Below are 13,245 nucleotides of genomic sequence, written 5' to 3' on the forward strand. Positions count from 1 at the left end.
GCATCTCATTTATGTCCATCCCTCTCAAAATGGATGATAAAGTCCCTATCTTTGGTGAGGACCAGGTAAGGCACATAATGCCTGGCACACTGTGTGCTCCTCCATGGGGATTCCCATCCATGTGGGTGGGAGTCCTTGACTCTGGAACACACAGGTTAGCCACTCCCCTTGCAGCCTGCACAGCACATGTCCTTGTGGGAGAAACAGGGGCTTGAGTTCTTCAACCAGCTAGCACTGAAGGACACGTGGAGTGTTTCAGAGGTACTCAAGCCCCTTCCCCACTCACCAGAGCAATGAGCCACCCTGCCCTTCCCACACATACACCCAACGCCCTGCTACATGGATCCTCAGAAACCCACTGAGCTCTTCAGGAGCGGGGCAGATGCAGTGTCTGTGTGGAACAGGAAAGTGGGCCCCAGGCTGATGTCTGTGGCCCTCTGCCCTCCAACAGTAGCAACTACTCACACTTCTGATGCCCACATCTTCCATCAGGTCAGCTATCTCTTCGTCCTCACCTGTAATCAAAAGGAAGACAGGCCTGTTGTCACTCAGAGACCCCAAAACCTAGTATTTCCTCCTGCCTCCTCCTGGCTCACCAGGATAACAGGGCACCAACTTCAACCCCAGAGAACAGCCAAAACTGCCTTTCCTAGACCTGTGTTCTCCTCCTGTGGGAAATGAAACTCCTGTATGCTGCTCTATCCTTCCCATTCTAGACCACAGGGAAAAGGCACTTCAAGGAAATGGTGACCGCACTTCTGCAGTAAATATGGCTTTTTTGAGACTCAAAGAAAAGAGCCAAATGTGGTGGTGCACACCTGTAATCTCAGCACTCTGGAGGCTGAGGCAGGAGGATTATGAGAGTTTGAGGCCAGCCTGAACCACACAGTGAGACCCTGTCTAAAGAAAGAAGAAAAGTCCTGGGAAGTCAGCCCTCCTCCATTTTGTCAGAAAAAATGTTTCACTCTCCTACTTGAAAACTTCCATGTGCCAGGCACTGTGTGGGATACAAAGAAGTGTGAAATGACAAGGTGGAGGAAAGACATTCAGGCCAAGTCAAGCAACAACCAAAAGACCATAAAGACAACACCTATGGGGCTGGGGTGTAGTTCAGTGACAGACCACTTGCCTAGCAGGCTTAAGGCCTGGGTTCAATTCCTAGCACCACAAAATAAATAAATAAACAAATGACTTCTTAAAAAAAAAAAAGAGCACATAACAAACCCCAAAGACAGATGATCTCCAGGAGTGGTATAGGAAAGAGGCCCAGAGGCTGAGGCATCCTGAAAAGGCCACCAAGGACCTGAGCTGGATCCTAAACAGCAGAAAAGCTGTGGAAAGGTAGGCAGAGGGGGACAGGTATCCCCAGCATCAGGAAACCTGGGTACCAAGACAACAGAGGACCAGACAATGCAAAGGGCTGAGTGGTGAGCAAAGAACCAGCTAGAGAAACCGTTATGGCCACATTCATACCAAGCACAACACGCAGTATGCAGGAAATGTCATTTCATCTGCATAAGCACACTAGGAAGTAGGTGCTGGTATCATTCCCATCTGGGAGTGAGACAGAGAGGCACAGAGAGGTTAAATAAGGTCTGCGGATACACAGCTGAGAGTGACATTCAGGGGGTGCTGTAGAAAAACTGAATGAGGGCTGGTGAGTCAAGGGCCCAGACTTGGCAGTGGGGACCAAAACAACCAGAGGAAGGTTTTCTTTCATGGGGTTGGGGGGAAAGGGGAGATACTGGGTATGGAACCCAGGGCCTTGTACACGCGAGGCAAGCACACTACCACTGAGTTACAGTCCCAGTCTGGAAAGGCAGGCAGATATTTTTTAGAAGACCTGGGCATTTCTGGGGTGAGACTAAATGCAATTTCCAGGAGAAGAGACAATAGTACATTATACAATGAGGGAAGACACTACTTCCTGAGAGTCTTGCTTGAATTATGTGCATATTAAACAAATAGATAAACAGAAAAATACAGATATAATGTACAATATGAAAAATTGTTTTTTTGGTACCGGGGATCAAACTCAGGACCTTGTACCTATGAGGCAGGCTGTGGAACCACTGAGCTAAATCCCTGGCCTCTTGAAAAGATTTTTTTTCTTTTTAATTTTTAAAAAAAATATCTGTTAATTTCTTTTTTTTTTTTCGTACTGGGGACCTCTTGCTTGCGAGACAGGCGGCAATACCACTGAGCTAAATCCCCAGCCCTTGAAAAGATTTTTTAATGCTGTCAACAAGTTGAAAAACTCAGAAGGTTTGAGAGTTGCCATAGATAGAAGCATCTTTTTTTTTTTCTCCCTGGTACTGGGGATGGTGGAACTCAGGACTTTGTGCTTGCCAGGCAGGCGCAGAAATGCAAGCCTCTTGCATCTGTTTAGCACTCCTTCCTCAGAAATTGTCACTGCATGAATGGGAAAATGAACAAGTGGACATAGAAGCAAGTAACCCAGGCCAAAAGCAGCTGCGATCCCAGGTCTCAGAATGGAATGAGGTCCCACCTTTTGTGCCATCCTCTTCCTCTACCTTGTCGCCATCTTCCTCCTCCCGTATGATTAGCCGGCCATCAGCGCTCACCTTGAAGCCGTGGTCCTTTTTCTTGCCCCGACCTGGCCCTGGCTGTGTGGCTGGTGTGGCAGAATTTGAAATAAGGAGATGGAAGGGCAGTCCTGACCTACTCATACCCTCCTCAGAACTAATACCCTCAGCTCTTGCCTGCTGGCCTGCCATGAAAGCCATCCCTCCCACTGTCCAAAAACCTAACATCAAGGCAGGTCTGGTTTCTGAGCTCCTGGGCTAGTCACTTCTTGCTCACCAAGGACTCTCTGGGTCACCTTGGGATCCAGGAAGTTGAGGGGCTCATCCCCACCACCTTCCTTGAGCCATGCCCGACTCCTCTCTCGTGCCAACTTCCGCTGCTCCCTTCCATGATCTCGATCTTCCTCTTCATTATCTTCCTCATCCTCTGAGTCAGCCAAAATTTCTTCAATGCTAAGGACAGAGATGTCCCAAGTCAGAGCACTCTCAGGAGAGGCAGAGGTCAGGAGGGCATTGCCTCGATGGGCTCTGTTTGCAGAAAGGCGAGGTCCCCAGAACTCACCTGTCCCCTCTGCCCTGGGTGGGCTCCTCCTCTTCTTCCTCCTCTGCAGCATCCTGGCTCAGGGCACGGTGCTTCTTTGCTCTGGTCTCAGCTTTCCGGATGTTGACCAGGACTTTGTGGTACTCCTCAGGCAGCAGCCCCTTCACCAGCTCAAACCTGAGGGTAAAAAAGAGCAGGTAAGAAGCACTTGCCAAACAGCAATCCCCACATGCAGGGACCCTTCCCTGCAGCTCCTGGGGGAACTCCATGCCTGTTCCCCATGCCCACTCAGCACACAGACCCAAATTTGCGGATGAACTTTGTGAACAGGTTCCGAAGCTTCATGCGGAAGTGCCGCCGCATGTCATCTGACAGTTTCCCAATGGCTTCCATCTGCCAGGCAGAGTAGAGCACCAGGGTGTTAAGAGGACAGGAGGGCAGTGTGCCTTCCACCCTGCCGATCTTTCCCTGCTGTCCAGACAAGGGACAGAGGACAATGGGGCCCAGCTAAAAGGGTAGGGTTTTGGCTGCCCTGTTCCTGCCCCATCCCTTCATTCAATCATGCTTCTAGAATGTGAGCAGCTCCAGTTCTCCCCATAAGCTCCTTTTACAACCAGCCCTAGGCACACTTCCAAGATACCCATTTTTGTGTCTGAACAGTGCTTGCACTCTACATATGCTCTCACTGAATCCTCAGAACAACTCAATTTACAGATGAGGAAACTAAGGCACAGGTTCATATACTGGCTGTGTAGCCACAGAAGTTGAAGTCTCCTCTATGTCTTTCTAATCCCACAGGTCTTATACTTTGCCCCTACCAACACCAGACTTCTCTTGGTCCCGTGCAGCCCTCCTGTCATGCTGCATTGTTCATTTGGCCTTGTTTGGATTACACGTGCAGGCAGTAGATATCATCCGCATGTCTTTCCATCTGTATGAGGGACATCTCTGCCACTGTTCTTTGCTCTGCAGAGCCCAAGCCTCAGGGCAGGGGGCACAGAGGCAGTAAAAGGCAGCCTGGGCATTGTGGCCCTTCCTTGCCTCTGCTGGGCTGGCATTCCCCTGTAAGTCCCTTCCAGAGCTCCTTAACAACCTAATACTGTACAAACCAGCTATAACTAAAGGGAAAATGTGAAACTTGCTGGCCTTTAGGCTCACAAGGTCCATGCTGGAACCTCAGAGACTATCTTGCCACTCCCCTTCAAGGGAAAGAGCACCCTCACCACGAGCTGCACGTGCTTGGCCAGGTGCACCACATCCATGACCACTACGGCCACCTTGATGAAGCCCAGTGCAGATTTGACCACATCACGGGTGCGTGAGGCCAGTAGCAGGCACACATTCTCCAGCAACTGCTCCACCGTGCTGGTCCCCATCAGCCCTGTGATGAGGGAACACTGTCAAAGACACTGGGATTCCCCAGACCTAAGACCACCCCCTGAGGAAGCAGGAGCTGCCAACCACCCCTGCCAGGTCAAACGTTAATAAAAAGCAACATCTGGAGCCTGTGCGCTGGCACAGCTATAACTGCCCTCTATGGAGTGGCCTGTGTCCTTTAGCAACCCTGAGATTAATACTATTTCTCCCCTCACTTCGGAGATAAGAAACAGAAATTCTACAAGGTTAGTAATGTTGCTAAATCATGTGACATTCTGAGCAACTTTATAAACCTCTTCCTGCTTCTTGGTACCTTCCCTGTTCCGAAAGCTACCCTGTCCTGACCACATCATCAGTACATGAGGCCATTTTCCCACTTTAAGGGCTTTCTAGGCCTTCAAGGAAGTAAATCTTTACCTTTAAACTCAAAAAGGAGGTGGGTCAGGGCCAGGATGCTGCAACTGACTGTGGTCACCGGGCCCACAAGGCCAGGGTAGATCAGGATGAGGTAGTGCTGAAGGGCATCTGGGGGCAAAGATAAGAATGTATCACATGAGGAAAAGGTCCCCAGGGAAGAGCGACCACGGCCAGGGCCAGGCAGGGAGCACTCTCCACCTTTTCTCTTTGACCAGTGGCTTGAAGAGTACTTCCGACCAGCCTCAGTCTACCCCAGCTTGCATCCCCCAGGCTCACCTTCCTGGTTCGAACCAAACCGCAGAAAAGCACGGCCCATCTCCACCAGCAGGGCAAAAGCGTTCTTCCGTGCGCCCACTGACACCTCCTTGGTGCACAGAATTACCTAGCCCAGACAGCAGCATTGGCAGTCACTCCCTGAAGCACAGGTGGGTAAGTAAAGGCACCCCTGTGTCCAGGAGACAAATCAAGCCTACCCTCAAGGGCCTCCCCAGATTCTGACAGGCTCTTCAGAGCCATTCTCCAGCAACTCCCCAAAACATACACACATCTTCTCCCACATGCCTCACCTCTGGGACAAGGGCAGCGATGAACTCTTCATGCTCAGCTGAGAGGTTCTTTACAACATGTATGAGGCACTTCAAACGGGGCTGTGTGCAAGGGGACAACAGTTGGGACCCCTCAAAGCCTCCTCGGTGGCCCTCTCTTGGTGTCACCCTTCCTCCCTCAGCAAAGTGGGTGGCCCCGAGCCCTTACTCTCTTGGCGGGCGACGATGTGCTCCGGAGCGAGTCCAGCAGGGTCTTCTTCAGGTCATCCAGGTGGCTCTCCACGAAGCACATCGCGGGGCCCTGGGGGCTGGCACACACCTCCTCCAGCACGCGATAGGCCTTCTTCTGCATGCCATGGACCTTGCTCTGTGAGGGGTGCGTGAAGGACACGGACAGGTGAGAAAAGGGCCTGAGATCCACCCTCTATCCAGTGACATTCCCAGAGCACCTTCTGTGGCCAGCACTGGAGAGAGGTGGAGAATAGGAGCTGGTTCAGCTCATCTAGTCTGCGCATAGAGAGCTCATTATGTCTGACGAGAGGGCGGGTGCAATATGGATAGTGACAGGCTAACTGCTACACCAGGGATGCTGAGACACTCCATTTGCCACCTCTATCTACCACACAGTCCAGTGGCATGGACCAAGGCCTGCACGCCTGCTGCTTTCTCTAGCTGGAACAGCAGTCCTGTCCTCCATCTGACTCACTAGGTTCCAAAGCAGTTCTCAACCACTCTTCTTGCCCTAGACACCTGTGTCCACTTGCATGTACCACCCCACAATACTTCTCACCCTAAATGCTACTAACCTGTGGCAGTGGGGACAACTTTTGGGAGGCCACTGCAGATCTGAGATCTCTGTGGTTGCGAGCCACAGGGCTAACATTTCAGACAGGATCCAGCAGTGCACAGGCACAGGTGGTAACTGCTCTACTCAGGACCCCTAAAACAGCCTAATGAGGCCTCAGTGAGGGTGAACAAGGGCAAGGGTGGCTTGCGAGTGAGGAAGGTCAGACCAGGCTAGGATGTGCCTATTGAGTACAAAGGCAAAAGAGCTTAGGCTCTATTCTACAAAAGACACCTCAGCAGAGCACAGCTGTGCCTGTCAGTCACCTCGGCATCTATATGATGGATGGGCAGGACAGGGTACAAGGGGAAGCCACTACAGGAGAAAGTAGTGGGACTTCAGTGAGCAACAAAGAATGAAGGCTAAAAGATAGGCCCCACCTTCCTGGAGCCTCATTCATTCCCTCACCCCCAGGTGAAGCTGTGTGGGGCTCACCTCCAGGTAGGGCTGGATGGTAAAGTACAGTTTGTTGATGGCGGCTTCACCTGCATGAGGAGCCAAGGCCACAACCAGGTCCAGAACAGACAATCTGCTTAGGGCAGGAGATGAAGGGCTTAGGAGGGCTAGAGAAGGGCAGAGGCTATCAGTGCTGATATTAGTGCTGATCAAGCACTCATAATGCAACAGGCACCATTCCTGGTGCTCTACTCACACCACCTCCTTCATTCTTCAAAAAGCCTTGCTGGGGCCGGGGATTTAGCTCAGTGATTTTGCCGCCTGCTATGCAAGCGCAAGGACCCGAGTTCCATCCCCAGTACCAAAAAAAAAAAAAAAAAGCCTTGTTGCAGGGACTATTATCATGCCCGCTTTACAGATCAGAACTCACAGGCACAAGGTGGCTTAGTAACTTGTTCAAGATTACACAGCTCACAGCCCTTAGGGTTCCTGCTAGACAATCCCCCAACGCAAGTAAGGAAGCCCTGAACACGTTACCTGGTGAAGTCTGAACTGGCAGGGTCAAGCACCTTCTCACTGGCTTTTTCCAGGAAACCATTAACCAACTGGTAACCCCGAGAGAGAAAAATAGAGCAGCCATAACCAGCAGGAACCAGAGCTGTCTCCCCATTGTTTAGGAGCCTCCAGCTCAGCCTAAGCCCAAGCCCAAGCCACTAATGTGTGGCAGAGATCCACATAAGCCCAGCAGACAGGGCTTCAGCCTTTCCAACAGGCCCACCCAAGACTGCCAACCTGACAGTATTCCCCCTCCCAACTCACCTGAGTTTCAGTTATGGTGAGGTAAGTTTTGATGGTCTCTAGCACGGCTCGGCGAGGGGCTGGCGTGTCCTCTGTTGCAACAGGCTGCCCGTACAAGTTGAAAAGGATTGGCAGAAAGTTCTTAGCAAAGCGGCTCACTTCAGCCCGGTCAGCCTCTGGCAGGAGGACCAAAGTTTGCATTGATGGGACAGATCTGCCTCTGCCTCAATGGCCACTGGTGCTGCAGCCAGATATCTTTTTAGTGGATGCTGTGGCAGGACTTCAAACTCATGGATAGAGTTTCTCTGACAGGAGAGGCAGAGGTCAGGGCAGAGAACAAGGTGCCACAATGGTCTGGGCAATCCTGGGCTCCTATGTTGGGGCCAATGACACTGACTGCACAAATCTACAGCAGCCATCAGCATACTGGGAGTGGTGGGCAGGGGTGGGAGGAGAGCTTTGCCTCCAGCTCAATCCTTGGGTGGCAGAGACTGGTTTCTGCAGCTCTGCCAGACAGTTAAGCCACAGGTGGCCAGGGCACATGGCCAGGGACTGTCACCTTCTCAGCAATGCCACGTACCTGCCTCACAGCCCTTGGTGATGAGGGTGCGCAGGGCCTGGCACACAGTGACTCTCAGGTCTGGGCGTTCACTGATGGCTGTGCCTAGTGTCCGCGCCAGACCTTTGAAGGAAGCAGCCACATCCGTGGGCCTTGTGCAGAACCCAGGCAAGAGGGTCCAAATCTAGGGAGGAAGGAGACGATACAAGAGAATGACACCAGCATCCCATGATTCTCCCCTCCTTACCCACCTCCTCCTTGGAGCTGACTCTTACCTGCCACTGCAGTGTGTCATAGATCTTGGACTCCACAGTGCTGCCTGCCTGGGCCAGCTCCATGGCTATAGTACGGAACAAAGACACGGGGTGACTCTGGATACCTGCCTGGCCAACTGGCCTCATTTTACCAAAACCAAAAGGCTAATCATGAGAAGAGGAATACAGGTGATTTCCCTTTGATGGGGGTTAAATCACAATACTTGTGACTCAAAAACTGAAACAGACTTAAGGAAAATAGAAGGTGGATAGGTCTCCTTAATCTCACTCCCCCAGGCATGGCTTCCATTCAACAAAACACTTTTTAGGACATAAACAGGACTGTATTATACATATATTATTCTGGAACCTTGTTTACTTGACAATATATGTCTGTAATAGTTATTGGCGAGTGCTATGTTAAAGTCTGTGTAATAAACACTTTATGTGGTTATTTTACTTCATCCTCATAATGTAATTATTTTACAGATGAGATGCAGACCCCAGCATATTAGAAAATGTGCCCAGAACAACGTGCTTTCGCTGAGTTGGAATTTAGTCTGTTGAACTCACAATCAACTAAATTATCTGGGGCCAGGGATTTAGCTCTGTGGTTCCTCCACCTGCCTTGAAAGCGCAAGGTCCCGAGTTTGATCCCCAGTACCAAAAAAACCCAAAACAAAACTATATTATCTATTCCTACCTACAGCTCTCTCACTTTCTTTATAATGACCATACTGAATCCCAAAGTGGTATTTTCCAACATTTAACTTAACTAGAACCTGATGAAGGATATGGAGGTAGCGTCAGACTCTTGCTAGTAGAAACCATACTGCTAGGAACACCTTTGCGAATATTCATCTATTTCCTTAAGACAGATGACTATGTAGATTACCACTCATAGAGTGCATAATCTTAACCATAAGATCATTGCTAGGGCTGGAGGTATAGCTTAGTGGTAGAGTGTCTGCCATACTTAAGATCCTAGGTTTCATCCCTCCCAATAAACACACACACTGAGTCTCAGTCTCTCTCTCTTTCTCTAAGTGTTACACTGTACGGTTTAAGGAATAATGACAAGGAAGAAATGTTGAGCCGGGTATGGTGGTGAATTCTATAATCCTAACACTCAGGAGGATGAGTCAGGAGGATCACAAATTTGAAGGCAGACTGGGCTACATAGCAAGTTTGAAGCCAGCCTGAACTACATAGTGAGACCATCTTAAAAACAAAAACTGGGTGTGGTGACACAGGCCTGTAATCTCTGAGGCCAGCCTAGGCTACAGCATGAACTACATAACAAGACCCCATCTCAATAAAAAAAAGTTTGTGCATGCTCAGTAAGGACACAATATTTTCCCGAGTATTTTTGGTCTGTGGTTGCTTGAATCTGCAGATGTAGAAGCATGGGTATGGAAGGGCAACTACATACATATGAAAAAATACATCCAAAGATTTTAAGTCTATCTCAAGGGCTTTCGTGAGGAAGAAGGAGCAGAACTGTTTCTAATGGTCCACTGAGGAACAAGAAGACCCAAGGGGAAGCTCCAGGGGAACGGAGGAGGGAGAAACAGATCGGTCCCCTTGACACACATATACATGGGCAGGACTGTCCCTTGAGGAAGGCCTAGTCATGCCTGGGGCCAAAGGGATGCTGCTCAATGTCCTGAAGGAAGGGTGTGCAGGACTTAGCCCCCTTTAAGCCAGCCTCTGGCTGCACACAGGCAAGGGTTCTGCACCTCTGCTCTTCAAGGTGGTAGCCAGGGGTAAGAAGTAGGAGGTGAAGAAACTAAGTCGTGTCTCCTGGACATGGTCCCGGATGACAGGCAGCAGCCAGCTCCGTGGGAAATCCAGAGTCTCTCTAGGAGAAGAAAGGGAAGGACCCAGTGAGGAAGGGTGACAACCAGAAGGCCCCTCTCCACAGACCCTGGCAGATACCCTTCCCCAGGGAGAACTGGGAAAGAGCTGCCTGGCTCTCCAGGGGCCTGGACAATGGCAACCACAGTCACACTTACTCAGAGCCATTAATTTCCAAAGGCACAGCCTGTAACACCACCTCAGGTCCCATGGTGGTTACTGCAGCTCCCACCGCCTGGTCTAGGGCTGTTGTGTGGGGGAAGTGAGGGGAGAGGCGCAGGTCACACAGAGACTGGAGGCACTGGAGCAAAGGGATAAGAGGTTACACAGGAGACATGCCTACAGGGCTGAGGGTGTACCTCAGGGGTACAGTGCTTGCCTGAGGCCCTTGGTTCAATCTCCAGTACCTTTTCCCATTCCTTCCATGGTGGCCCAGTCACCTTCCTGGGAACACAGCACTGGGCACCTGTCATGGGCAGTGTCCCTTGATTGGGAATGGCGGGTAGAGCAGACACATGACCCTTCCCGGAGCCCATAGCCCCAAGCACCACCTTCTGCCCTGGGCCCAGTAGCTCCCAGCTCACCTTCTTCATCACCGGGTGGGCCTGCCTCCCACATGCCTCAAAGAAGACACACAGCAGCTGTAGCACAGAGCTCCAGGCCGCATGGAATTTGTACGTCAGGCCCTCCTCCACCGCCCTGCCAAGGAGAGACACAGTTGGACAGTCACACCACCCAGTGCCCCAGCCAGGGACTGTCCATGGCTGGCACCATGAGCTACAGACTTAGAGCTGACCCATAAGGAGGTGCCCCAAGAAAAGAAAAAAGAACAAGTTACACCTAGAAAGTGTCCCTGAGGCTTCCTCTGCTGAGTTCAATTTATATACTCCTAGTATTTAAAGAAAAACCTGTTGGGAGCAGTCAGGGCATTGTTCCCCCTCATGCTAGAGCATAAATCCTAATAAAGCCTCTATTGGATGGCAAAAAAATTGAAAAAATAAAAACCTGTGAGGTGGTAATCTTTCCCATCTTTAGATGGGGAAACAGAAGTTCAGAGATTTAAATAACTTGCCAGGGTCACTCTGCCAGTGACCACACTGAGTCTCCCCAGTCCACGCTCTGTCACAAGCCTATGGGAGGAAGATGGGGAGGAAGATGGGTAGGAACAGGAGCCCAGGCAGAAGGGAACGCCTGTAGCCCTCCCGGCTCCTATACACCTTGACTGGCTCCATCTCCCCCTGCCCTCCCTGTCCATTTTCCTGTCCAAAATCTCCCTCCTTAGAGATTTCAAGCAGTAAGGGGTGCTGACAGGTGTCACTATGGGCAATAGGTGTGGCTGGTGGGGAAGTTTATTCCTTGAGATTTTCTGAAACTTCATCCCAGATGTACAGGTCTCTTTGTCCACATGAGGAATAGTCCCCAGTGTTCCACATCATGGAACTGAGCAGACAGACCCAGAAGAGAAGCCAGGACTCTAATCACTTTCCTGGCATTACTCAAGGGTGCAGTCCATGTGTGTGAATTGCTCCTCTCACAGGTGTGAAGGGCAGCACAGCAAGAATGGATTCTTTTTTTTTTTAGTACTCGGGATCAAACTCAGGTCCTTGTACCTGCAAAGCAGGCAGTGAAACCACTGAGCTAAATCCCTGGCCCAAGAATGGATTCTTACTGGGTAGTCACCCTGTCACTGGCCAGGTGACCTCAGCTTTCTGTCTATAAAATGGGGTTAGGGCTGGGGATTTAGCTCAGTGGCACCACATCTGCCTTGCAAGCACAAGGTCCTGAGTTTGATCCCCGGTACCAAAAAAAAAAAAAAATAGGGTTAATGCCGTTCTCCCAGCACCTTAAGGATCACTAGCAGCTTCTATATGTTGAACATTAAACTGTGCACTGAGTACTGATCAGAAAACAATCTACATACTCTGTGCCATTCCCTTTAACTGAAGAGGACCCTGAGGTTTGAGGAGTTTAAGGACCAGGAGCTCTGGCAGAAGCTCAGTATGCAGGCCGACACCCCACAGACCAGCTGGTACTAGGTAATGTATTGTCCACAAGTGTTAGGTGGAGCACTGGTCATTATACAGAACTTCCTACAAAGTACCTAACCCTCTTGCCTTCTTAAAGTGACCCCATGTTCTCACCTGAACATCTTGGTGATATACTGGGCAGGGCCTGAAGCTGAAGAGGTCACCGAGCCAATGTTGCCCATGTGTGGAGCCACACACTCCTTCAGGATCTCCTACAAAAAGGGACCATAGGCTCCCTGGATCAAGGCAGCCCCCCTGGGAAAAACTCATCCCTCCCAGGTGATTGTTTGCTGCAGCTTCTGAGAAGCCATCTTCCAAAGGAGACCAAGCTGGGGTCTGGGGGTGATCTGGGTAGCAAGCAGAACCCCAGTACTCCCTGCTTCCTCAGTGAGGGCAGGGGCTGGGGAAGTTGTGGTACCTTCAAGCTCTGTGTGGCAGCTGTCACCACCTGTGTGTGAGGGGAGAGGAGACAAGGCATCGCAGTTCCAAAAAGGCGTCCAAGGTGGCCCAGACCCAGGTCCCGTCGCAACCTGTCAAGGTAAAATGTTTCTGTGGGGCCAGGCTTCAAGTGACCCCAGCAACCAAGGCTAAATCCTCACAAGCCCAGTTCAAATACAACCAATAGGGCCGGGGATTTAGCTCAGTGGTTCCGCCGCCTGCCTCGCAAGCACAAGGACCCAAGTTCGATCCCTGGTACCAAAAAAAACCAAACAAAACACAAATACAACCAATACCCCACAGGGCTCAACAGGACCTGGAGGTGGGGGATGAAGGTGATGTCATTTAATAAAAACACTATCTTTAAAGTAATAAATGCATGTGGAAAAAATTCAAACATAGGCTGGGGATTTATCTCAGTGGTGCTGCCGCCTGCCTCACAAGTGCAAGGTCCCAACTTTGACTCCACGGTACCAAAAAAAAAATTCAAACAGGCCAGGCTTGGTGGGACACACCTGTAATCCTGGCCCTTTGGAAGCTGAGGCAGGATGATCATTACAAGTTCAAGGGCAGCCTGTGCTACATAGTGAGTTCAAGGTCAGCCTGAACTACATAGGGACACTGTCTCCAAAAAACAAACAAAAAT

General features: G+C 50.6%; 1 protein-coding gene across 4 annotated transcripts in view; it reads right to left on the minus strand.

Moving 5' to 3' along the window:
• The window catches only part of Rrp12 (ribosomal RNA processing 12 homolog), a 47,567-nt gene that overhangs the window by 6,390 nt on the left and 27,932 nt on the right, over nucleotides 1–13,245 (minus strand). For all 4 annotated transcript variants that reach the window (XM_087185061.1, XM_087185063.1, XM_087185064.1 and 1 more), the window contains 20 exons: nucleotides 12,580–12,691; nucleotides 12,276–12,373; nucleotides 10,719–10,833; nucleotides 10,293–10,435; nucleotides 10,017–10,138; nucleotides 8,299–8,363; nucleotides 8,045–8,207; nucleotides 7,486–7,640; nucleotides 7,204–7,271; nucleotides 6,706–6,799; nucleotides 5,635–5,793; nucleotides 5,448–5,528; nucleotides 5,158–5,263; nucleotides 4,882–4,989; nucleotides 4,311–4,468; nucleotides 3,389–3,480; nucleotides 3,109–3,264; nucleotides 2,824–2,999; nucleotides 2,510–2,635; nucleotides 466–515 (listed from right to left, as the gene is read on the minus strand). In XM_087185061.1, coding sequence (XP_087041187.1) covers nucleotides 466–515; nucleotides 2,510–2,635; nucleotides 2,824–2,999; nucleotides 3,109–3,264; nucleotides 3,389–3,480; nucleotides 4,311–4,468; nucleotides 4,882–4,989; nucleotides 5,158–5,263; nucleotides 5,448–5,528; nucleotides 5,635–5,793; nucleotides 6,706–6,799; nucleotides 7,204–7,271; nucleotides 7,486–7,640; nucleotides 8,045–8,207; nucleotides 8,299–8,363; nucleotides 10,017–10,138; nucleotides 10,293–10,435; nucleotides 10,719–10,833; nucleotides 12,276–12,373; nucleotides 12,580–12,691 — 2,347 coding nt within the window. The remainder of the gene's footprint in view (nucleotides 1–465; nucleotides 516–2,509; nucleotides 2,636–2,823; nucleotides 3,000–3,108; nucleotides 3,265–3,388; nucleotides 3,481–4,310; nucleotides 4,469–4,881; nucleotides 4,990–5,157; nucleotides 5,264–5,447; nucleotides 5,529–5,634; nucleotides 5,794–6,705; nucleotides 6,800–7,203; nucleotides 7,272–7,485; nucleotides 7,641–8,044; nucleotides 8,208–8,298; nucleotides 8,364–10,016; nucleotides 10,139–10,292; nucleotides 10,436–10,718; nucleotides 10,834–12,275; nucleotides 12,374–12,579; nucleotides 12,692–13,245) is intronic.

The sequence above is a fragment of the Heterocephalus glaber genome, unplaced genomic scaffold, assembly GCF_053883595.1.
Source record: "Heterocephalus glaber isolate CG9 unplaced genomic scaffold, H.glaber_assembly_v1.0 deba00001497, whole genome shotgun sequence".
NCBI lineage: Eukaryota > Metazoa > Chordata > Mammalia > Rodentia > Bathyergidae > Heterocephalus > Heterocephalus glaber.